At 47.9% G+C, this 25,957-nt stretch overlaps 2 protein-coding genes across 5 annotated transcripts in view; both read right to left on the reverse strand.

The window, feature by feature from the left end:
- The window catches only part of LOC115133681 (glucosidase 2 subunit beta-like), a 321,308-nt gene that overhangs the window by 276,825 nt on the left and 18,526 nt on the right, over nucleotides 1-25,957 (reverse strand). For all 4 annotated transcript variants that reach the window (XM_065021985.1, XM_065021984.1, XM_065021987.1 and 1 more), the window contains exons 5-6: nucleotides 20,074-20,191; nucleotides 16,860-17,001 (exon numbers count right to left, since the gene is read on the reverse strand). In XM_065021985.1, coding sequence (XP_064878057.1) covers nucleotides 16,860-17,001; nucleotides 20,074-20,191 — 260 coding nt within the window. The remainder of the gene's footprint in view (nucleotides 1-16,859; nucleotides 17,002-20,073; nucleotides 20,192-25,957) is intronic.
- Nucleotides 14,191-15,046, reverse strand: LOC135573001 (uncharacterized). The gene is made up of 2 exons (XM_065022056.1): nucleotides 15,017-15,046; nucleotides 14,191-14,863 (listed from the first exon to the last, which is right to left on the reverse strand). The coding sequence occupies exons 1-2, from the start codon at nucleotides 15,044-15,046 to the stop codon at nucleotides 14,192-14,194; spliced, it is 702 nt and encodes a 233-aa protein (XP_064878128.1). The 3' UTR covers nucleotide 14,191.

Raw genomic sequence — 25,957 nt, forward strand, 5'->3', positions numbered from 1 at the left:
ATTCTCCACCCATCTGCAGTCTCTCTGCTCCTCTCCATCCTGATATCCCACCCTACTGCTTGACATTCTCCACCCATCTGCAGTCCCTCTGCTCTCTCCATCCTGATATCCCATCCTGATATCCCCTACTGCTTGACATTCTCCACCCATCTGCAGTCCCTCTGCTCTCTCCATCCTGATATCCCACCCTACTGCTTGAGATTCTCCACCCATCTGCAGTCCCTCTGCTCTCTCTCCATCCTGATATCCCATCCATCTGCAGTCCCTCTGCTCTCTCCATCCTGATATCCCACCCTACTGCTTGACATTCTCCACCCATCTGCAGTCCCTCTGCTCTCTCCATCCTGATATCCCACCCTACTGCTTGAGATTCTCCACCCATCCATCTGCAGTTCCCATCCTCTGCTCTCTCCATCCTGATATCCCACCCTAGTCCCTCTGCTTGATCCTGATTCTCCACCCATCTGCAGTCCCTCTGCTCTCTCCATCCTGATATCCCACCCTACTGCTTGAGATTCTCCACCCATCTGCAGTCCCTCTGCTCTCTCCATCCTGATATCCCATCCATCTGCAGTCCCTCTGCTCTCTCCATCCTGATATCCCACCCTACTGCTTGATATCCCACCCAGATTCTCCACCCATCTGCAGTCTCTCTGCTCTCTCCATCCTGATATCCCATCCATCTGCAGTCCCTCTGCTCTCTCCATCCTGATATCCCATCCATCTGCAGTCCCTCTGCTCTCTCCATCCTGATATCCCACCCATCTGCAGTCCCTCTGCTCTCTCCATCCTGATATCCCACCCATCTGCAGTCCCTCTGCTCTCCTCCATCCTGATATCCCACCCATCTGCAGTCCCTCTGCAGTCCCTCTGCTCTCTCTCTCCATCCTGATATCCCACCCATCTGCAGTCCCTCTGGTCTCTCCATCCTGATATCCCACCCTACTGCTTGACATTCTCCAACCATCTGCAGTCCCTCTGCTCTCTCCATCCTGATATCCCATCCATCTGCAGTCCCTCTGCTCTCTCCATCCTGATATCCCACCCATCTGCAGTCCCTCTGCTCTCTCCATCCTGATATCCCACCCATCTGCAGTCCCTCTGCTCTCTCCATCCTGATATCCCACCCATCTGCAGTCCCTCTGCTCTCTCCATCCTGATATCCCACCCTACTGCAGTCCCTCTGCTCTCTCCATCCTGATATCCCACCCTACTGCAGTCCCTCTGCTCTCTCCATCCTGATATCCCACCCATCTGCAGTCCACCTGCTCTCTCCATCCTGATATCCCACCCATCTGCAGTCCCTCTGCTCTCTCCATCCTGATATCCCACCCATCTGCAGTCCCTCTGCTCTCTCCATCCTGATATCCCACCCTACTGCTTGACATTCTCCACCCATCTGCAGTCCCTCTGCTCTCTCCATCCTGATATCCCACCCTACTGCTTGACATTCTCCACCCATCTGCAGTCTCTCTGCTCTCTCCATCCTGATATCCCAACCTACTGCTTGACATTCTCCACCCATCTGCAGTCTCTCTGCTCTCTCCATCCTGATATCCCACCCTACTGCTTGACATTCTCCACCCATCTGCAGTCTCTCTGCTCTCTCCATCCTGATATCCCACCCTACTGCTCTCTCCATTGACATTCTCCACCCATCTGCAGTCCCTCTGCTCTCTCCATCCTGATATCCCACCCTACTGCTCTGCTCTCTCCATCCTGATATCACCCATCTGCATTCTCCACCCATCTGCAGTCTCTCTGCTCTCTCCATCCTGATATCCCACCCTACTGCTTGACATTCTCCACCCATCTGCAGTCTCTCTGCTCTCTCCATCCTGATATCCCCTGCAGTCCCTCTGCTCCTCCACTGATATCCCACCCTCTGCATTCTCCTCCTTGACATTCTCCACCCATCTGCAGTCCCTCTGCTCTCTCCATCCTGATATCCTGCATATCCCATCCTGATATCCCACCCATCTACTGCTCTCTCCTTGACATTCTCCACCCATCTGCAGTCCCTCTGCTCTCTCCATCCTGATATCCCACCCTACTGCTTGAGATTCTCCACCTATCTGCAGTCCCTCTGCTCTCTCCATCCTGATATCCCATCCATCTGCAGTCCCTCTGCTCTCTCCATCCTGATATCCCACCCTACTGCTTGACATTCTCCACCCATCTGCAGTCCCTCTGCTCTCTCCATCCTGATATCCCACCCTACTGCATCTGCAGTCCCTCTTGAGATTCTCCACCCATCTGCAGTTCCTCTGCTCTCTCCATCCTGATATCCCACCCTAGTGCTTGAGATTCTCCACCCATCTGCAGTCCCTCTGCTCTCTCCATCCTGATATCCCATCCATCTGCAGTCCCTCTGCTCTCTCCATCCTGATATCCCACCCTACTGCTTGAGATTCTCCACCCATCTGCAGTCTCTCTGCTCTCTCCATCCTGATATCCCATCCATCTGCAGTCCCTCTGCTCTCTCCATCCTGATATCCCACCCATCTGCAGTCCCTCTGCTCTCTCCATCCTGATATCCCACCCATCTGCAGTCCCTCTGCTCTCTCCATCCTGATATCCCACCCATCTGCAGTCCCTCTGCTCTCTCCATCCTGATATCCCACCCATCTGCAGTCCCTCTGCTCTCTCCATCCTGATCCTGTCCCTCTGCTCTCTCCCCACCCATCTGCAGTCCCTCTGCTCTCTCCATCCTGATATCCCACCCTACTGCTTGACATTCTCCACCCATCTGCAGTACCTCTGCTCTCTCCATCCTGATATCCCACCCTACTGCTTGAGATTCTCCACCCATCTGCAGTCCCTCTGCTCTCTCCATCCTGATATCCCATCCATCTGCAGTCCCTCTGCTCTCTCCATCCTGATATCCCACCCTACTGCTTGACATTCTCCACCCATCTGCAGTCCCTCTGCTCTCTCCATCCTGATATCCCACCCTACTGCTTGAGATTCTCCACCCATCTGCAGTCCCTCTGCTCTCTCCATCCTGATATCCCACCCTATCTGCAGTCCTCTGCTCTCTCCATCCCTGATTCTCCACCCATCTGCAGTCCCACCCTCTGCTCTCTCCATCCTGATATCCCACCCTACTGCTTGAGATTCTCCTCCCATCTGCAGTCCCTCTGCTCTCTCCATCCTGATATCCCACCCTCCACCATTGAGATTATCCACCCCCATCTGCAGTCTCTCTGCTCTCTCCATCCTGATCTAGTCCCATCCATCCTGCACCCATCTCCCAGTCTGCTCTCTCCATCCTGATATCCCACCCATCTGCAGTCCCTCTGCTCTCTCCATCCTGATATCCCACCCATCTGCAGTCCCTCTACTCTCTCCATCCTGATATCCCACCCTCTCTCTGACATTCTCCACCCATCTGCAGTCCCTCTGCTCTCTCCATCCTGATATCCCACCCATCTGCAGTCCCTCTGCTCTCTCCATCCTGATATCCCATCCATCTGCAGTCCCTCTGCTCTCTCCATCCTGATATCCCACCCATCTGCAGTCCCTCTGCTCTCTCCATCCTGATATCCCACCCATCTGCAGTCCCTCTGCTCTCTCCATCCTGATATCCCACCCATCTGCAGTCCCTCTGCTCTCTCCATCCTGATATCCCACCCATCTGCAGTCCCTCTGCTCTCTCCATCCTGATATCCCACCCATCTGCAGTCCATCTGCTCTCTCCATCCTGATATCCCACCCATCTGCAGTCTCTCTGCTCTCTCCATCCTGATATCCCACCCATCTGCAGTCCCTCTGCTCTCTCCATCCTGATATCCCACCCATCTGCAGTCCCTCTGCTCTCTCCATCCTGATATCCCACCCATCTGCAGTCCCTCTGCTCTCTCCATCCTGATATCCCACCCATCTGCAGTCCCTCTGCTCTCTCCATCCTGATATCACACCCATCTGCAGTCCCTCTGCTCTCTCCATCCTGATATCACACCCATCTGCAGTCCCTCTGCTCTCTCCATCCTGATATCCCATCCATCTGCAGTCTCTCTGCTCTCTCCATCCTGATATCCCATCCATCTGCAGTCCCTCTGCTCTCTCCATCCTGATATCTCACCCATCTGCAGTCCCTCTGCTCTCTCCATCCTTTCTTCCACTCATCTTGTGGGAGACAATCTCATCCCTCCGTTCACTGCAGCTGTAGCAGCCAGAGCCGTACAATGGGGGGAGATAGTCAGAGAGAGAGAGAGAGAGAGAAAGAGAAGGATGAAGTGAGAGTGCGAGAGAGAGGGGGAGGGAGTGAGTGGGAGAGAGCCAGAGAGAGATAAAGAAAAAGAGAGAGAGTGGAAGGGAGAGTGAGGGAAGAGAGTTCGGAGGCACTGGCTCTCCTGGCAGACGGCACATATAGCTCGCTATGTTTACTAATGGAGACCATCAGTCATCCGTGGAGCGTTACCGTAGTGATTGCACACCGAGAGCTCTTAAAGTAAAGGGAGAGAAGAGAGAGAATGGAACACATCAGATGGGCCCTTAAGATCTATACCTGCAGTACATGTAACAAATCATTCAGGGAGCTTCTTTGTTCCCGGGGTTAATACAGAAGACTTCCATGAGAAGGGGGGGGGCACGGAAGATGTCCATGAGACGGGGGGGGCACTTTCTTTATACTATTTTCTACATTGTAGAATAATAGTGAAGACATTGATGACACCGTTGCATACTCTTGGCATTCACTCAACCACCTTCAACCACAGCCTTGAAGGAGTTCATGCTTAGCACTTGTTGGCTGCTTTTCCTTCACTCAGCGGTCCAACTCATCCCAAACCATCTCAAATGGGTTGAGGTCGGGTGATTGTGGAGGCCAGGTCTTCTGATACAGATCACTCTCCTTGGTCAAATAGCCCTTACACAGCCTGGAGGTGTGTTTTGGGTCATTGTCCTGTTGAAAAATAAATGATAGTCCTACTAAGAGCAAACCAGATAGGATGGCGTATCGCTGCAGAATTTTGTGGTAGCCATTCTGGTTAAGTGTGCCTTGAATTCTAAATAAATCACTGATAGTGTCACCAGCAAAGCACACCCACACCATAACACCTCCTCCTCCATGCTTCAAGGTGGGAACCACACATGCGGAGATCATCCGTTCACCTACTCTGCATCTCACAGAGACATGGCGGTTGGAACCAAAAATCTCAAATTTGGACTCATCAGACCAAAGGACAGATTTCCACTGGTCTAATGTCCATTGCTCGTGTTTCTTGGCCAAAGCAAGTCCCTTCTTCTCGTTGGTGTCCTTTAGAAGTGGTTTCTTTGCAGCAATTCGTCCATGAAGGCCTGGTTCATGCAGTCTCCTCTGAACAGTTGATGTTGAGATGTATCTGTTACTTGAACTCTGTGAAGCATTTATTTGGGGTGCAATCTGAGGTGCAGTTAACTCTAATGAACTTATCCTCTACAGCAGAGGTAACTATGGGTCTTCCTTTCCTGTGGCGGTCCTCATGAGAGGCAGTTTCATCATAGAGCTTGATGGTTTTTATGACTGCACCTTCACGATAGACTGACCTTCATGTCTTAAAGTAATGATGGACTGTCATATCTCTTTGCTTATTTGAGCTGTTCTTGACATAATATGGACTTGGTAATTTGGTAATATCTTCTATATACCACCCCTACCTGGTCACAAAACAACTTATTGGCTCAAACGCATTAAGAAGCAAAGAAATTCCATAAATTAATTAATTAACAAGGCACACCTGTTAAATGAAATGCATTCCAGGTGACTACCTCATTCAGCTGATTGAGAGAATGCCAAAAGTGTTCAAAGCTGTCATCAAGGAAAATGGTGGCTACTTTGAAGAACCTCAAATATAAAATATATTTTGATTTGTTTAACACTTTTTTTGGTTACTACATGATTCCATATGTTTTATTTCATAGTTTTGATGTCTTCACTATTATTCTACAATGTAGAAAATAGTAAAAATAAAGAAAAACCCTTGAATGAGTAGGAGTGTCCAAACTGTTGACTGGCACTGTATCTAAAAGAATCCTTGACATAATAATATATTCTTAACATTTTGTCACAATAACAGAATGGAATCAATGTCAAGGACTTGCTCTCAGGTGTCAAGTGCACTTGATGTGCTTTTAAACCAAGTCCTGCTGGCTTCATGGATGGGCCAAATGTGGACCTTTAGAAAACATGCATTAAGGCAGCTCACAGACGCTCCAAAGTCAAAAATCAGGTCAGCCGGTGGAATAGCTGGAGGAAACCCCTAGATCTCCGAGTGGACCCATGTACAGTTGAAGTCGGAAGTTTACAAACACCTTAGCCAAATGCATATAAACTCAGTTTTTCACAATTCTTGACATTTAAATCTAAGTAAAAATTCCCTGTCTTAGGTCAGTTAGGATCACCACTTTATTTTAAGAATGTGAAATGTCAGAAATAGTAATAGTAGAGAGAATGATTTATTTAAGCTTTTATTTCTTTCATAACATTCCCAGTGGGTCAGAAGTTTACATATACTCAATTAGAATTTGGTAGCATTGCCTTTAAATTGTTGAACTTGGGTCAAATGTTTCTGGTAGCCTTCCACAAGCTTCCACACATTTTGGCCCATTCCTCCTGACAGAGCTGGTGTAACTGAGTCAGGTTTGTAGGCCTCCTTGCTCGCACACGCTTTTTTTCAGTTCTGCCCAAATATTTTCTATAGAATTGAGGACAGGGCTTTGTGATGGCCACTCCAATACCTTGACTTTGTTGTCCTTAAGCCATTTTGCCACAACTTTGGAAGTATGCTTGGGGTCATTGTCCATTTGGAAGACCCATTTGCGACCAAGCTTTTAACTTCCTGACTGATGTCGCTTCAATATATCCACATCGTTTTCTTTCCTCATGATGCCATCTATTTTGTGAAGTGCACCAGTCCCTCCTGCAGCAAAGCACCTCCACAACATGATCCTGCCACCCCCGTGCTTCACGGTTGGGATGGTGTTCTTCGGCTTGCAAGTCTCCCCCTTTTTCCTTCAAACATAACGATGGTTATTATGACCAAACAGTTCCATTTTTGTTTCATCAGACCAGAGGACATGTCTCCAAAAAGTATGATCTTTGTCCCCATGTCCAGTTGCAAACCGTAGTCTGGCTTTTTTTATGGCGGTTTTGGAGCAGTGGCTTCTTCCTTGCCGAGCGGCCTTTCAGGTTATGTCGATATTGGACTCGTTTTTACTGTGGATATAAATACTTTTGTACTTGTTTTCCTCCAGCATCTTCACAAGGTCCTTTGCTGTTGTTCTGGGATTGATTTGCACTTTTCGCACCAAAGTAGGTTAATCTCTAGGAGACAGACCGCGTCTCCTTCCTGAGCGGTATGACGGATGCGTGGCCCCATGATGTTTATACTTGTGTACTATTGTTTGTACAGATGAACGTGATACCTTCAGGTATTTGGAAATTGCTCTCAAGGATGAACCATACTTTTTTTTCTGAGGTCTTGGCTGATTTCTTTTGATTTTCCCATGATGTCAAGCAAAGAGGCACTGAGTTTGAAGGTAGGCCTTGAAATACATCCCCAGGTACACCTCCAATTGACTGACATGATGTCAATTAGCCTATCAGAAGCTTCTAAAGCCATGACATCATTTTCTGGAATTTTCAAAGCTGAAAAAAGGCAGTCAACTTAGTGTATGTAAACTTCTGACCCATTTGAATTGTGATACAGTGAATTATAAGTGAAATAATCTGTCTGTAAAAAAAAATAAAAAAAGACTTGTGTCACGCACAAAGTAGATGTCCTAACTGACTTGCCAAAGCTATAGTTTGTTAACAAGAAATTTATGGAGTGGTTTAAAAACGAGTTTTAATGACTCCAACATAAGTGTATGTAAACTTCTGACTTCAACTGTAGCTCCACATCGGAACATGACACACTTCAATACAATGGGACAGAGAGAAGATTTGCATATGAGGCATGGTTGTTAAGAGTTAGGGTTATTATTATATATATTAGGGTTCTTAAGAGTTTTGATCAGCATGACAATTCTAACCTGATGCTACCTGGGCCTGATGAGCCATACAGTATATTAAATATGTTATGAGCCACACATGAATGATATTTAAATAAGCCCAAGCCCATTATCCAATACATAGGATAAAAAAATGTAAGGAGAGGCCAGTGGAGCACAAGTGCTTGGCGTATTGCACAAGAGAAAGGCTGGAAGTTAGAAGCTTATTATGCACGAATTAGCTAAATATAAGGGCAATACTGCAATGAATGTATTACCTGAGGCTAGGACAACAATGTGTATAGGGCTATATATCAATCTAGAACAGGATGATCTATTTTGGATGCAATTTGAATGTTGATGGAGAGAAAGACTGCAAGAAACTGATTTAAAGAAACGATATCCGAGTGATCGGCTGTTTTAAAAAGTCTGTAGCTGCAACAATCTTCACAATTTAAAAACAAAAACAAAATGACAACCGAAAGTCAGATGGAGAAATTAGACGAGCATTCAGTCTTTATATTACTGTAGCATAGTATATGCTGCAGCAAATGTAGGCCTACCTGTCACAAGAGAAAAAGTTACCATGATAAGATAGGTCTACATGCATCGTGACCTGCGCTCCATACTGAGCCGGGCTTGTCTGTCCCCACCCTGAGCGTTCTCTGAGCGTTCTCTGAGCGTTCTCTGAGCGTTCTCTCAGGCAGAGGCCATAGAGAAGCCAGATTTAGACATTGCATATCATTTTTAACAGTTCCATTTCACGCCATGCTGCTGCTCATATAAATAATTTATAATAATTGACCGGTTTTTCGCAGTGATTCATCCCGGGAAAAGGGAGTGGTTTTGGGCAGTAAATCTCAGTAACCGGGTTCCCCCCATTCAACTCCAGTGCTATTAATATCCAGGGGTTGGGGGGGGGAGGACAATATGGTGCACGTAGATAGACTACTTGCTGTATTTATGGGAAGATTGGTGGGGGAGGGGGGGACAATATGGTGCACATAGATAGACTACTTGCTGTATTTATGGGAAGATTGGTGGGGGAGGGGGGGTGACTGCCGACCTCCTTGTGAACCCAATACCACGGACATTAGGAAGAAGGTTCTTTAAAAAAACAACCCGTGTAATCAGTGCTCCCGCCCCCTCCTCCCCACTAATGTGCCCGCTTTCTTATTCAACGTGGATTTAACCACAAATCTCCTCCAACATTCTTTGCCAAACAAAGACCTCCCATTAAGACTGTGAATGACGAGCAACATCGGTTAGCCTAGCGAATGGGGGATGGGTGATGACTCGGGTAATGCTGTCCGCGCTCTGTCAAAACAACGTGTGACATTTTCCCTTTAAAAAGCTAAATTACCGCCGCCGGAGGTTAAGATAGAGATCTAGGAACGCTAATAGACTAAAGTCAATGTGTGCGCACGTTAATCCGACTAATACGATCTCACATGATAGTGCACATCTGTTGTGTGGAAGGAGTTGTGTAGAGGTACCTTGCACGTGTTAGGACTTGATAGAAGCTTTTGAAGGATCGGTTTCCCTCAACAGTGACAGGCTTGAGATTAGCCTACGATGATCGAAGATGGCTAACACACTTTTACAGTTCATTCGCAGCGCTGCTCAAAAACTGTTAACATAGGCAGCGTGTCAACAACAACAAAAACGTCTGCGTGTTGTAAGTCAATTGATCACCCGTTCCCAACATGCATCACTCTAAAAATGTTTTATTCCCCATTACATTTCCAAAAGAGAAACCGCTAACCCATGGAGTCAATACCACTGATGAGACACACAGTTCTTAAATAAATGTTTTTTTTAACGTCTTTATTCCATTAAATCCTCCCGGAGTCATTGCCCCCTGACACACGTCGCTTTGCAATTGCCTTTTGAGAGCACCAATAACACGGCCCTCCCCAATATCTGCATATGAACCCCCAGAGACGACCTCGATCAACTGCAGCCAAAAAGGAGAAGACTCCATTTTGACTCAGAAAAAAGGCAACCCACAGGCAATGTGGGAATCATAATGTCTACTTGCCCCTGTGTTGGTATTTCCCACATATTGACATGTACAGATATAAAAAGACAGAAGAGATGGTATAAAGGGATACTTCTGTTTATATTGATCATTTAATCCTCATCAATCTCATTCTTTGTTACCCTTTGGAGGGTTTTTAGCTTGGATAAACTGGATAAAGGCCCATATCTTTACGGGTTAAAATGCTGAGCTTGACTGAATGGCCCACGATTGGAGGAATCCATGATGATGGGAGGAATCCATGATGATTGGAGGAATCCATGATGATGGGAGGAATCCATGATGATGGGAGGAATCCATGATGATGGGAGGAATCCATGATGATGGGAGGAATCCATGATGATGGGAGGAATCCATGATGATTGGAGGAATCCATGATGATGGGAGGAATCCATGATGATGGGAGGAATTCATGATGATGGGAGGAATTCATGATGATGGGAGGAATCCATGATGATGGGAGGAATCCATGATGATGGGAGGGATCCATGATGATGGGAGGGAATCCATGATGATGGGAGGAATCCATGATGATGGGAGGAATCCATGATGATGGGAGGAATCCATGATGATGGGAGGAATCCATGATGATGGGAGGGATCCATGATGATGGGAGGAATCCATGATGATGGGAGGGAATCCATGATGATGGGAGGAATCCATGATGATGGGAAGGAATCCATGATGATTGGAGGAATCCATGATGATGGGAGGAATCCATGATGATGGGAGGAATCCATGATGATGGGAGGAATCCATGATGATGGGAGGGAATCCATGATGATTGGAGGAATCCATGATGATGGGAGGAATCCATGATGATGGGAGGAATCCATGATGATGGGAGGAATCCATGATGATTGGAGGAATCCATGATGATGGGAGGAATCCATGATGATGGGAGGAATCCATGATGATGGGAGGAATCCATGATGATGGGAGGAATCCATGATGATGGGAGGAATTCATGATGATGGGAGGAATCCATGATGATGGGAGGAATCCATGATGATGGGAGGGATCCATGATGATGGGAGGGAATCCATGATGATGGGAGGAATCCATGATGATGGGAGGAATCCATGATGATGGGAGGAATCCATGATGATGGGAGGAATCCATGATGATGGGAGGAATCCATGATGATGGGAGGGATCCATGATGATGGGAGGGAATCCATGATGATGGGAGGAATCCATGATGATGGGAAGGAATCCATGATGATGGGAGGAATCCATGATGATGGGAGGAATCCATGATGATGGGAGGAATCCATGATGATGGGAAGGAATCCATGATGATGGGAGGAATCCATGATGATGGGAGGAATCCATGATGATGGGAGGAATCCATGATGATGGGAGGAATCCATGATGATGGGAGGAATCCATGATGATGGGAGGAATCCATGATGATGGGAGGAATCCATGATGATGGGAGGAATCCATGATGATGGGAGGGATCAAAAATTCCTACAATCAATCTTACTGGCCATAATGTCTGTGAATTTGGTTTATTAACTATGGCTTACTTTTTGTTAGATTATATATTTTGTTTTATTCGCCGTGCTGAAGAGGACTAAAATCAACCATGCAGAGTAAATAAATAATTGATTGAAGATAACATATTTCATTTACTAGGAATCTGGTTAAAATGTTAAAGCTCCGAACACACCGGTAGGATTGTCAAACGTTTGCCTGTTCGACAGTACTTAGCACCTCTGAACAGAATGTTGGCAGTCAATCTCTTTTCTGTTCACACAGCAAAGACCTTGGAAGTCCGTCAGTCACTCAGCCTTGTTAACATACTCCAAACCAGAAGGTGGCAGTAGTGTTGTTTGGCAATGCATAGAGTATATGTGCGCATTGCTTATGGTCTAGATTCCAAGCTATTGGCACTAATGTTGCTATTTTGTAGAATAAACCCTTGTTGTTACTAGCCAGATGGTCTCAGCTAGATAACTACCTAGCAAGATGATGAAGAACAATTGAATACACTCTCCAGAATCCCATACTGCCAGTGGCAGCCCATAGCCAAATATTTTGCTAGCTAGCTAACGTTTGCATATTCGCTACCTAGCACAACATAGCTAGCTAGCTACGGACACTGCACTAACTCGGCAGCCATTTCATGGAAACTAGCTAATCCAATGTGATTTAATTATAATGTCATTACTAGCTCCTAGCTTGGGTGAAGAATTTAGTGTTTTGCGTCCGTGCACTTAGCTAGCTACCACCCCATAGCCTACATTAGAAGAGTGACTTGCCGTGGATGTACGGCGAACATGCACTTTTTGTTGGGCACCGACGAGCATTGCGATACTACAAATAAAATCGGTAGGTTCGTCACTACAGGGTCGGCATGCAGCAGCTTACGCTTTTGTTTCTCGCAAGAGAAGGAACGGCCTCCCACTGTGATAAGTACCTATTTTTGATTTTTGTGTTTCACGCTTTAGTGGTGTGTGGAATGTGGTAGCTTAAAATATCATCATGTTTGGTTGTAGCTGGGAAGGGGAAGGCAGTCTGAAATGTTTAGGCCCCTGAGCAAATCAATAAGGATGCAGATGAAACAGAAGGACATCCACAGCCCTGCTTAACAGAGGTGGGACTTGCCAGTTCAGTTCACCACTCCAGGAACTGGCAACAAGGAGACATGAGACCTACTATAAGCAGAGGTATTTATTTTTATTTTTTTATTTCACCTTTATTTAACCAGGTAGGCTAGTTGAGAACAAGTTCTCATTTGCAACTGCGACCTGGCCAAGATAAAGCATAGCAGTGTGAGCAGATAACACAGAGTTACACATGGAGTAAACAATTAACTAGTCAATAACACAGTAGGGGAAAAAGGGGTAATGAATGCTATTATAAACTGGGTGGGTCGAACCCTGAATGCTGATTGGCTAACAGCCGTGGTATATCAGACCGTAAACCAGGGGACAAACAAAGGTATTTTTACTGCTCTGATTACGTTGATAACCAGTTTATACTATAAATAAGGCACCTCGGGGAGTTGTGATATATGGCCAATATACCATGGCTAAGGGCTGTGTCAAGGCACTCTGCGTTGCGTCGGGCCTAAGAACAGCCCTTAGCCGTGGTATATTGGCCATATACCACATCCTCTCGTGCCTTAGTGCTTAAATATAGCATAGAGTTGACTCCAAGACCCTGTACCTCACGCCACACACACACACACGCAAGCCACACACACATGCACACTAATGATGCATTGTACAACATACAGAGGGCATTCACACAAACCTACAGTGGTGAAAAAGGCACTCAATTGTCATACTTGAGTAAAGGTAAAGATACCTTAATAGAAAATGACTCAAGTATAAGTGGAAATCACCCAGTAAAACAGTACTTGAGTAAAAGTCTAAAAGTATTTGGTTTGAAATATACGTATGTATCAAAAGTAAATGGAATTGAAAGAAAATCATTACAAATTCCTTATATTAAGCAAAACGGACAGCACCATTTTCTTAATTACGGATGGCCAGGGGTACGCTCCAACACTCAGACATAATTTACAAACGAAGCACGTATAGTGAGTCCACTAGATCAGAGGCAGTAGGGATGACCAGGGATGTTCTCTGTTTAGTGAGTCCACCAGATCAGAGACAGTAGGGATGACCAGGGATGTTTTCTGTTTAGTGAGTCCTCCAGATCAGAGGCAGTAGGGATGACCAGGGATGTTCTTTTGATAAGTGCGTGAATTGGACCATTTTCCTGTCCTGCTAATCATTCAAAATGAAATGAGTACTTTTGGGTGTCAGGGAAAATGTATCGAGTAAAAGGCACATTCTTTTCTTTAGGAATTATAGTGAAGTAAAAGTAGTCAGAGAATACTAAAGAACAGATACCCCCCAAAAAATACTTAAGTAGCACCTTAAAGTCATTTTTACTTACGTACTTTACACCACTGATCAAATCTACACGCAGAAAACGAACCCGCAAACAAACAAAAGGTATACCATATTATGAACGGATAAAGACGGGATCTGCTGATGTAGCAGACTGCTTGCCTCTACAAACAAGGGAACATGAGAGAGTCAGAATGGCATATATAATGTGACCTAAGCAAACACAAGCAGAGAAATGAAGGACCTAGAGAAAAATCAGACCACAACATATATCCAATCAAGGTAAATATTTATACGTCCATGTTCGCTCAGGTTGGCATCTCCCTGACCGGCTCCTTGACAGGTTCCTTGACAGGCTCCCTGACCGGCTCCTTGACAGGCTCCCTGACCGGCTCCTTGACAGGCTCCCTGACCGGCTCCCTGACAGGCTCCCTGACCGGCTCCTTGACAGGTTCCTTGACTGGCTCCTTGACCGGCACCTTGACTGGCTCCTTGACAGGTTCCTTGACTGGCTCCTTGACCGGCTCCTTGACAGGCTCCTTGACAGGTTCCTTGACAGGTTCCCTGACCGGCTCCCTGACAGGCTCCTTGACAGGTTCCTTGACAGGCTCTTTGACAGGCTCCCTGACAGGCTCCTTGACAGGCTCCCTGACCGGCTCCCTGACAGGCTCCCTGACCGGCTCCCTGACCGGCTCCCTGACCGGCTCCTTGACAGGCTCCTTGACAGGCTCCCTGACCGGCTCCCTGACCGGCTCCCTGACAGGCTCCTTGACAGCCTCCCTGACAGGCTCCTTGACAGGCTCCCTGACCGGCTCCCTGACAGGCTCCCTGACCGGCTCCCTGACAGGCTCCTTGACCGGCTCCCTGACCGGCTCCCTGACCGGCTCCCTGACCGGCTCCTTGACCGGCTCCTTGACCGGCTCCCTGACCGGCTCCCTGACAGGCTCCTTGACCGGCTCCCTGACCGGCTCCCTGACCGGCTCACGACACCAAACAGTAACGCTAAGGGACCATCAGGGATTTATAAAGTGCTGTTCATTTATTGTGTAAAAACGCGAGTCCTGAATTAATCAATATTTAATGTCACGCATCGTGGTTCTGGATAGCTGGCTGGTCGGCTAGGTCCACTTTGCCTTTCGGTCCGACGACGAAAACCTCACCATACCTACTGATTCCCGAAATACACATCTACAGTTCCACACACAGAAATGGCCATGAGTAAGCAGAACATACACAGCTACATGCTACCCCCCCCCCCCCCCCCGAAACAAAGCAGTCATTAGCGTGGGAAGTGAAAACGAATGGGTTTAACGCCCAGAAGATGTGATGAAAAGGATGCAGAAAGGGAGACCGTGTGCCCCTCCGGAACACGGCCGAGGTCGACGCACACACGCGTGTCATTAACATGTCATTAAAACGTGCCCCTGGGAAAGGTCAGCTGGCACCGCGGGAGGCTGATGGATGGGGGCTCGGCGGCGATGCCAAAGTCAAGTGACCTTTCCACCGCCCCGATCCAAAACTCCCCCCCCGGAGGTGGCAAGATGGGCCTCGACAGCAAATCAATCTTGAAGCTTGAGGACACGGAGGACAGTTGTAAATGAAAAGAAGAAGAGGGAAGATCTAGGTACAACACCATACCACAGTTAACATTTAGGCCTTACTAATAACACACAGGCTGCCTAAAATGGTGGCCTATTAAATTATGTCTCCATTAAGATTGGTTGACAGGGGAAGGGGGGGGGGTGTATAATGGGAATGTTTGATAAAGTGAGTGACTAATTCATTTGGGATTTCCTGGCTGCCGCTCTGTCCCCACTTTGCCACTGAATCACAGGCGATTAATTATGCAAACTACACAGAGGCCCAATTCTGATCCAATTTAAATATCCAAACCTTTGCTTTGCCCCCCACGTAATGGATTTGAAGTCCCTGCACAGGGAGTGTAAAACCATGAGTTTCCCCCAACCAAACCCAACTAGCCCCAGCCCCAGAAAAGCAATATTAAATGCATGTCCTACTGGAAACTTTACCAGTAAACTACCAGAATGTTGGTGTCTTTCAAAGATTTTATGTAATCTAATCACCAAGATATCTCGTGGCCCTTTTGGGTCCTTCTGATTATCATAGGTGTCTGTAATTATCTCTGTTCTTCTTTGTGGCCTTATCACATGTCAAATATATCAAATCATTAAAATAGAATGAGAAATCAGTAAATTATCCTTAACATAAACCATTATCTTAGTGAATTACCAGTTGTTTAATATGAGGGTTTCAGTATGACAAATCCTTTAAATATTTTTTATTATGTAAATATGCAAATGTTGTGAATGTTTTGCCGTCAAAACAGTTTTGAAAAAAGTCAATAGTTGGACAATTTATTTAGTTGATTCTATGCTTTTTTTTTCTCCATTAAATTTGGCTATTTTCTCTTGAACCATATGGACACAGATATTGATGAATACTATATATTAAATTACCAAAGTTATGATAGATTGCCAAAGATTTTCTGTTTTCTACCAAAATTACTGACGATTCGGGTAACTTTGATAAATTACCCAGTAGCTTTGCAACCCTACTCACACTGTGGTAAGGGAATATTCCCTATGACTCAGAGTAAACTTGTCACTCCAACATCAAGAGGATGTACAGGAAGGAAGCGGTATGAAAATGTGCTGTTAGTCAGCATTCCGATATACATATTTCTACGATGCGGAAAGCACCCGTTTTTAAAACACACCTCGTCCTAACTGTGGCCCTCCAATATGTCACCCTAAATGCGGCCCTGCAGAGTTGGGGTCAATTCACTTCCATCAAAGAATGGAACACGACCCGTTACTCTGACAACAACCTCATCCCCGACACTCGGTGCCAAAACGAATACTATTACCTTATATGGAAGCTTGACCCGAGCACTGGTCTAACAATCGCTGTCCGTGTAGCCCCTGTCACTACTCTATTGGTTGTCATGACACTTACTGTTGTCCGCCGTATCCCGTGCCCCCATCTCCCGCTCTCTGAGTGCGTCTGCCTCCTCCTTCCTCCTTGCCTCCTCCTTCCTGAGATCGTCCAGTTGGGTCTGTAGGTCGTCAGAGACCCGCTGCAGGTCACGAAGCTGGGCCTGAGGAGATGGAAGACAAAATGGAAGACATCCTCAACTCAACGCAACACATAAGCCCCTATGGCAACCTAACGCAACATTACAGCGCATCACACATTTATTACGTAATTACGTTACTAAATAAAAGTTAAGACGGTATATCTTGGGCAAACTTTAATGGTCAAGCATGAAAACCTTTCTGTGCATGTTTCGCTGTATGAAAAGGAAAGGGGGGGGGGGGGCAAAATGTGTTGTGTAGAAGTCATGGAAGTGATGGAGTGGGTGCAAATGTACAACTCTTTAAATTGTATCTCATTCATTTAAAGAGTGGGGCCTGAATGGATTTAATGATGAATCTCAAGTATTGAGCCTCCTATTCAGTTATTTTCTCTCTCTCTCTCTCTCTTTCTGTATTCACAGCAGCAGCTCTGCTGTAAAAGCAGAGAGGCCTACACAATGGACTATTTAAATCACCAGCGCCAGGCTGTGTTGCCGTGGCACCAAAATGACACTGAATGACAGAGAAGCATAGACTATCATCACTCTCTGTAATAGTCCAATTAATGAACAAAACGTGTGTGTGTGTGTGTGTGTATATTACTTTCAAATATCCCCTCTGAGAGTTTCTCATAATGCAATGATGAATTCTAGAGCTGTGGTTACGATAGGGATGACTAGCTTTCTGGGGTATGTTCCTTCCTTATCCACATTCAGCAGCCAGAGTGATTTATGGAGTCCATTTTGAGTTAGCGCCGAGCATACCTGCTCCAATGTATAGCACTGTCTGGGTAAACAAGTGCCTCCAGACTACATTATCAAACTTAAAGCCTAAACAACTAGCCTAAGTGCTAACATGCTAGCATGAGTAGCTACCATCAACCGACACAAGACTAAAAACTATATTATTTTGGTGGCAAAGTTTGATGGCAGATTTACAAAAAAGTTGGAATGTCCTTCATGTAATGTAAATGTAAATGTAAATTCTCTTTTACGGTATGTACACTGTCATTCAATCTAGTCCTCAATCTTTTTGTAAAACAAAACAGAAACATAATAGAAAATATTATTTATTCAGTACACTGGAAGGAGCTGTTGACTCAACATGAAAAAATATTATAAATATATATAATATATAAATATAAAATATATAAAAATTCCAATAGGATACATTATTCCAGCGATGTCTCTAAAAGGTCTGGTTTTCTTCTAACAGTCTCCCCTCGGGATAGGTTCCCTTGGGGTCATTGTGTAAGGTTCCTAGGAGTAGCCCCTAAAGCACTCTGCCATATCAACAGAGACACATTCAGAACAGAGGATCGAGAACTGCAGTAGGGGCAGGGGGGTTGTACAAGCCTGGATCTGTCAATCACCTACACACAGAAACAGAACATTGACCCGAAATATTCAACACAACGTGCCCTGGGTATAAGAAGCCTGTCAGCTGGCAATCAGAGGAGGGTGTTTGTGTGTGCATCTGTGTTGCGACTGAGTCGGCTGACTATTCCGTGTCATCGTAGTCTGCTGACTATTCCGTGACTATTCCGTGTCATCGTAGTCAGCTGACTATTCCGTGACTATTCCGTGTCATCGTAGTCGGCTGACTATTCCGTGTCATCGTAGTCGGCTGACTATTCCGTGTCATCGTAGTCGGCTGACTATTCCGTGTCATCGTAGTCGGCTGACTATTCCGTGTCATCGTAGTCGGCTGACTATTCCGTGTCATCGTAGTCGGCTGACTATTCCGTGACTATTCCGTGTCATCGTAGTCAGCTGACTATTCCGTGTCATCGTAGTCGGCTGACTATTCCGTGTCATCGTAGTCGGCTGACTATTCCGTGACTATTCCGTGTCATCGTAGTCGGCTGACTATTCCGTGACTATTCCGTGTCATCGTAGTCGGCTGACTATTCCGTGTCATCGTAGTCGGCTGACTATTCCGTGTCATCGTAGTCGGCTGACTATTCCGTGTCATCGTAGTCGGCTGACTATTCCGTGTCATCGTAGTCGGCTGACTATTGCGTGTCATCGTAGTCGTCTGACTATTCCGTGTCATCGTAGTCGGCTGACTATTCCGTGTCATCGTAGTCGGCTGACTATTCCGTAGGTGTCATAAACGTAGTCGGCTGACTATTCCGTGTCATCGTGGAGTCGGCTGACTATTCCGTGTCATCGTAGTCGGCTGACTATTCCGTGACTATTCCGTGTCATCGTAGTCAGCTGACTATTCCGTGTCATCGAAAAACCCAGTCTGGCTGACTATTCCGTGTCATCGTAGTCGGCTGACTATTCCGTGTCATCGTAGTCAGCTGACTATTCCGTGTCATCGTTTTGAGTCGGCTGACTATTCCGTGTCATCGTAGTCGGCTGACTATTCCGTGTCATCGCTTTGACTTGGTCGGCTGACTATTCCGTGTCATCGTAGTCGGCTGACTATTCCGTGACTATTCCGTGCCATCGTAGTCGGCTGACTATTCCGTGTCATCGTAGTCGGCTGACTATTCCGTGTCATCGTAGTCGGCTGACTATTCCGTGTCATCGTAGTCGGCTGACTATTCCGTGTCATCGTAGTCGGCTGACTATTCCGTGTCATCGTAGTCGGCTGACTATTCCGTGTCATCGTAGTCAGCTGACTATTCCGTGTCATCGTTGTCGGCTGACTATTCCGTGTCATCGTAGTCGGCTGACTATTCCGTGTCATCGTAGTCGGCTGACTATTCCGTGTCATCGTAGTCGGCTGACTATTCCGTGTCATCGTAGTCGGCTGACTATTCCGCGTCATCGTAGTCGGCTGACTATTGCGTGTCATCGTTGGATGTGAGTGATTATGGATGGCTGTCGTAGTAGTGGTGGTGGTGGTGGTACTAAGCATGACAGCTGTTATAACATTGTGTTAGTAGTTAGGCATGTACATACATTAGGGTAGGTGCTAGTTTAAACAGTAACCATAGCAACACGTGGCATGGTTGCAACATGTATTCTGGTATCAACTATATGTCTAGGAGACGTGGAGGATTGGGCAGGGTAGGAACACACTGATTTCCCTGGGTGACGGTCAGACAGGGAGCCAGTGTATATTACCACCGCTATATCTACCTGTTTCTCCCGCCAGGTGAGGACGCCTTCCTCAATCAGCAGCTGCTTGAGTCTCAGCCTCTCACCCAGGACCCTCGTCTGGCCCTCCACCTCCGCTCGCTCCCTCTGTCCCAGATTCCTGGAAGAAAGTAAATGCGGCCGTCACTACTGAGAAAAACCCACCGTCTGTTGTCTCCACGGACACCTCCCATCCTCTTCTAACAGTGATGCCATGGGCCAATTCTGGAGGGCTCACAGTGTACTCCCCCAGTACAAATGGGAAAATAACTTGGTACATGAGCTAGAGGTGGATTCTGTGGAAGAGCAGATATTTGCCCGAGATACAGTAGAGGGTAGGAGGTTGTGAGGTCGAAAATTAGGTATAATATTTTTGTTTGTTTGCGGTTTTGAGGCATATGGCATAATTAAATGAAACCTATATTGGTGCTTGTGTTTTCCAAAGGTGTACCCATGCGCTAGTCGTGGCAATGAACATCAATGCAATTAGGGGTGTTTTACTAATTGAGGTTGTGGCTATGCTTTGACTTGGAATCATAAGAGAGTCTAGCTAAATAATATGCTTCTGAAAAATGTACGCACACCTCGTATATATAAAGAATACTTTTTTCCTTTCAAGCATTTCTTAAGTGGAATTAGAGCCCTTCGTTGTTTTGACACCAAATCTAAAAGTGTTGTTCAGACGTTTGGAAACGAACCAATTATCCCGAAGGAAAATATCCACAACGTCTCAATTTAACTGAGAGGCTGCTGTTGTTACTATCCATTCTACTTCTATTTGGTAAACAAGCACAATAAGACGGCAAAATGAGAAGCCAATGAGGTGGTGGCTATTGAACTCTTGTTATCCATGATGTATTCACATTAAGAATTGAGCTGCTAAAGGAATCCTGTTATGTCAACACAGCCCTCTGTCTCTAGCACAGTAACAACACGCCCCCTGGTGCTAACATTCAGTATGAGAAAGGTACACTGGATATCATTGTCACGTAGGCCCAACAGGCTCTGATCCCCTACACATATGTCTACGGAACGGTTAGGACAACAGGAACATTTATTCGGCTATTCATACCAACAACAAAACATCCTTTCTGAAACGCAAATCATATCCATTTCAAACAGGTGCTCTCAATTGGGATGTCGGATGGCATGCCAATGGGAACACATTCCAGCTCCAAATGACCACAGTACACCACAGCAACTGATTTAGAGCTAGACCTGGGCAACCAGGGGTGTCTACTCTGGAATAGACCTGGGCAACCAGGGGTGTCTACTCTGGAATAGACCTGGGCAACCAGGGGTGTCTACTCTGGAATAGACCTGGGCAACCAGGGGTGTCTACTCTGGAATAGACCTGGGCAACCAGGGGTGTCTACTCTGGAATAGACCTGGGCAACCAGGGGTGTCTACTCTGGAATAGACCTGGGCAACCAGGGTGTCTACTCTGAATAGACCTGGGCAACCAGGGTGTCTACTCTGGAATAGACCTGGGCAACCAGGGGTGTCTACTCTGGAATAGACCTGGGCAACCAGGGGTGTCTACTCTGGAATAGACCTGGGCAACCAGGGTGTCTACTCTGGAATAGACCTGGGCAACCAGGGGTGTCTACTCTGGAATAGACCTGGGCAACCAGGGGTGTCTACTCTGGAATAGACCTGGGCAACCAGGGGTGTCTACTCTGGAATAGACCTGGGCAACCAGGGTGTCTACTCTGGAATAGACCTGGGCAACCAGGGGTGTCTACTCTGGAATAGACCTGGGCAACCAGGGGTGTCTACTCTGGAATAGACCTGGGCAACCAGGGGTGTCTACTCTGGAATAGACCTGGGCAACCAGGGTGTCTACTCTGGAATAGACCTGGGCAACCAGGGGTGTCTACTCTGGAATAGACCTGGGCAACCAGGGGTGTCTACTCTGGAATAGACCTGGGCAACCAGGGGTGTCTACTCTGGAATAGACCTGGGCAACCAGGGGTGTCTACTCTGGAATAGACCTGGGCAACCAGGGGTGTCTACTCTGGAATAGACCTGGGCAACCAGGGTGTCTACTCTGGAATAGACCTGGGCAACCAGGGGTGTCTACTCTGGAATAGACCTGAATAGACCTGGGCAACCAGGGGTGTCTACTCTGGAATAGACCTGGGCAACCAGGGGTGTCTACTCTGGAATAGACCTGGGCAACCAGGGGTGTCTACTCTGGAATAATAGACCTGGACCAACCAGGGGTGTCTACCTCTGGAATAGACCTGGGCAACCAGGGGTGTCTACTCTGGAATAGACCTGGGCAACCAGGGGTGTCTACTCTGGAATAGACCTGGGCAACCAGGGGTGTCTACTCTGGAATAGACCTGGGCAACCAGGGGTGTCTACTCTGGAATAGACCTGGGCAACCAGGGTGTCTACTCTGGAATAGACCTGGGCAACCAGGGGTGTCTACTCTGGAATAGACCTGGGCAACCAGGGGTGTCTACTCTGGAATAGACCTGGGCAACCAGGGTGTCTACTCTGGCTAGACCTGGGCAACCAGGGTGTCTACTCTGGAATAGACCTGGGCAACCAGGGGTGTCTACTCTGGAATAGACCTGGGCAACCAGGGTGTCTACTCTGGAATAGACCTGGGCAACCAGGGGTGTCTACTCTGAGCTAGACCTGGGCAACCAGGGGTGTCTACTCTGGAGCTAGACCTGGGCAACCAGGGTGTCTACTCTGGAATAGACCTGGGCAACCAGGGTGTCTACTCTGGAATAGACCTGGGCAACCAGGGGTGTCTACTCTGGAATAGACCTGGGCAACCAGGGGTGTCTACTCTGGAATAGACCTGGGCAACCAACTGGAATAGACCTGGGCAACCAGGGGTGTCTACTCTGGAATAGACCTGGGCAACCAGGGGTGTCTACTCTGGAATAGACCTGGGCAACCAGGGTGTCTACTCTGGAATAGACCTGGGCAACCAGGGTGTCTACTCTGGAATAGACCTGGGCAACCAGGGGTGTCTACTCTGGAATAGACCTGGGCAACCAGGGGTGTCTACTCTGGAATAGACCTGGGCAACCAGGGGTGTCTACTCTGGAATAGACCTGGGCAACCAGGGGTGTCTACTCTGGAATAGACCTGGGCAACCAGGGTGTCTACTCTGGCTAGACCTGGGCAACCAGGGTGTCTACTCTGGAATAGACCTGGGCAACCAGGGGTGTCTACTCTGGAATAGACCTGGGCAACCAGGGGTGTCTACTCTGGAATAGACCTGGGCAACCAGGGGTGTCTACTCTGGAATAGACCTGGGCAACCAGGGGTGTCTACTCTGAGCTAGACCTGGGCAACCAGGGGTGTCTACTCTGGAATAGACCTGGGCAACCAGGGGTGTCTACTCTGGAATAGACCTGGGCAACCAGGGGTGTCTACTCTGAGCTAGACCTGGGCAACCAGGGGTGTCTACTCTGAGCTAGACCTGGGCAACCAGGGGTGTCTACTCTGGAATAGACCTGGGCAACCAGGGGTGTCTACTCTGGGCTAGACCTGGGCAACCAGGGGTGTCTACTCTGGAATAGACCTGGGCAACCAGGGGTGTCTACTCTGGAATAGACCTGGGCAACCAGGGGTGTCTACTCTGGAATAGACCTGGGCAACCAGGGGTGTCTACTCTGGAATAGACCTGGGCAACCAGGGGTGTCTACTCTGGAATAGACCTGGGCAACCAGGGGTGTCTACTCTGGAATAGACCTGGGCAACCAGGGGTGTCTACTCTGGAATAGACCTGGGCAACCAGGGGTGTCTACTCTGTAATAGACCTGGGCAACCAGGGGTGTCTACTCTGGAATAGACCTGGGCAACCAGGGGTGTCTACTCTGGAATAGACCTGGGCAACCAGGGGTGTCTACTCTGGAATAGACCTGGGCAACCAGGGGTGTCTACTCTGGAATAGACCTGGGCAACCAGGGGTGTCTACTCTGGAATAGACCTGGGCAACCAGGGTGTCTACTCTGGAATAGACCTGGGCAACCAGGGTGTCTACTCTGGAATAGACCTGGGCAACCAGGGGTGTCTACTCTGGAATAGACCTGGGCAACCAGGGTGTCTACTCTGGAATAGACCTGGGCAACCAGGGGTGTCTACTCTGAATAGACCTGGGCAACCAGGGGTGTCTACTCTGGAATAGACCTGGGCAACCAGGGGTGTCTACTCTGGAATAGACCTGGGCAACCAGGGTGTCTACTCTCAGCTAGACCTGGGCAACCAGGGTGTCTACTCTGGTAGACCTGGGCAACCAGGGTGTCTACTCTGAATAGACCTGGGCAACCAGGGGTGTCTACTCTGGAATAGACCTGGGCAACCAGGGGTGTCTACTCTGAGCTAGACCTGGGCAACCAGGGGTGTCTACTCTGAGCTAGACCTGGGCAACCAGGGGTGTCTACTCTGGAATAGACCTGGGCAACCAGGGGTGTCTACTCTGGAATAGACCTGGGCAACCAGGGGTGTCTACTCTGGAATAGACCTGGGCAACCAGGGGTGTCTACTCTGGAATAGACCTGGGCAACCAGGGGTGTCTACTCTGGAATAGACCTGGGCAACCAGGGGTGTCTACTCTGGAATAGACCTGGGCAACCAGGGGTGTCTACTCTGGAATAGACCTGGGCAACCAGGGGTGTCTACTCTGGAATAGACCTGGGCAACCAGGGGTGTCTACTCTAGACCTGGGCAACCAGGGTGTCTACTCTGGAATAGACCTGGGCAACCAGGGTGTCTACTCTGGAATAGACCTGGGCAACCAGGGGTGTCTACTCTGGAATAGACCTGGGCAACCAGGGTGTCTACTCTGGAATAGACCTGGGCAACCAGGGGTGTCTACTCTGGAATAGACCTGGGCAACCAGGGGTGTCTACTCTGGAATAGACCTGGGCAACCAGGGGTGTCTACTCTGGAATAGACCTGGGCAACCAGGGGTGTCTACTCTGAATAGACCTGGGCAAACCAGACCTGGGCAACCAGGGTGTCTACTCTGGAATAGACCTGGGCAACCAGGGGTGTCTACTCTGGAATAGACCTGGGCAACCAGGGGTGTCTACTCTGGAATAGACCTGGGCAACCAGGGTGTCTACTCTGGAATAGACCTGGGCAACCAGGGGTGTCTACTCTGGAATAGACCTGGGCAACCAGGGGTGTCTACTCTGGAATAGACCTGGGCAACCAGGGTGTCTACTCTGGAATAGACCTGGGCAACCAGGGGTGTCTACTCTAGACCTGGGCAACCAGGGGTGTCTACTCTAGACCTGGGCAACCAGGGGTGTCTAGACCTGCAACCAGGGTGTCTACTCTGGAATAGACCTGGGCAACCAGGGGTGTCTACTCTGGAATAGACCTGGGCAACCAGGGGTGTCTACTCTGGAGACCTGGGCAACCAGGGGTGCTGAATAGACCTGGGCAACCAGGGGTGTCTACTCTGAATAGACCTGGGCAACCAGGGGTGTCTACTCTGGAATAGACCTGGGCAACCAGGGTGTCTACTCTGGAATAGACCTGGGCAACCAGGGTGTCTACTCTGGAATAGACCTGGGCAACCAGGGTGTCTACTCTGGAATAGACCTGGGCAACCAGGGGTGTCTACTCTGGAATAGACCTGGGCAACCAGGGTGTCTACTCTGGAATAGACCTGGGCAACCAGGGGGGGTGTCTACTCTGGAATAGACCTGGGCAACCAGGGGTGTCTACTCTGGAATAGACCTGGGCAACCAGGGGTGTCTACTCTGAGAATAGACCTGGGGGTGTCTACTCTGGAATAGACCTGGGCAACCAGGGGTGTCTACTCTGGAATAGACCTGGGCAACCAGGGTGTCTACTCTGGAATAGACCTGGGCAACCAGGGGTGTCTACTCTGGAATAGACCTGGGCA

This window comes from Oncorhynchus nerka, linkage group LG8 (genome assembly GCF_034236695.1).
Source record: "Oncorhynchus nerka isolate Pitt River linkage group LG8, Oner_Uvic_2.0, whole genome shotgun sequence".
Lineage (NCBI taxonomy): Eukaryota > Metazoa > Chordata > Actinopteri > Salmoniformes > Salmonidae > Oncorhynchus > Oncorhynchus nerka.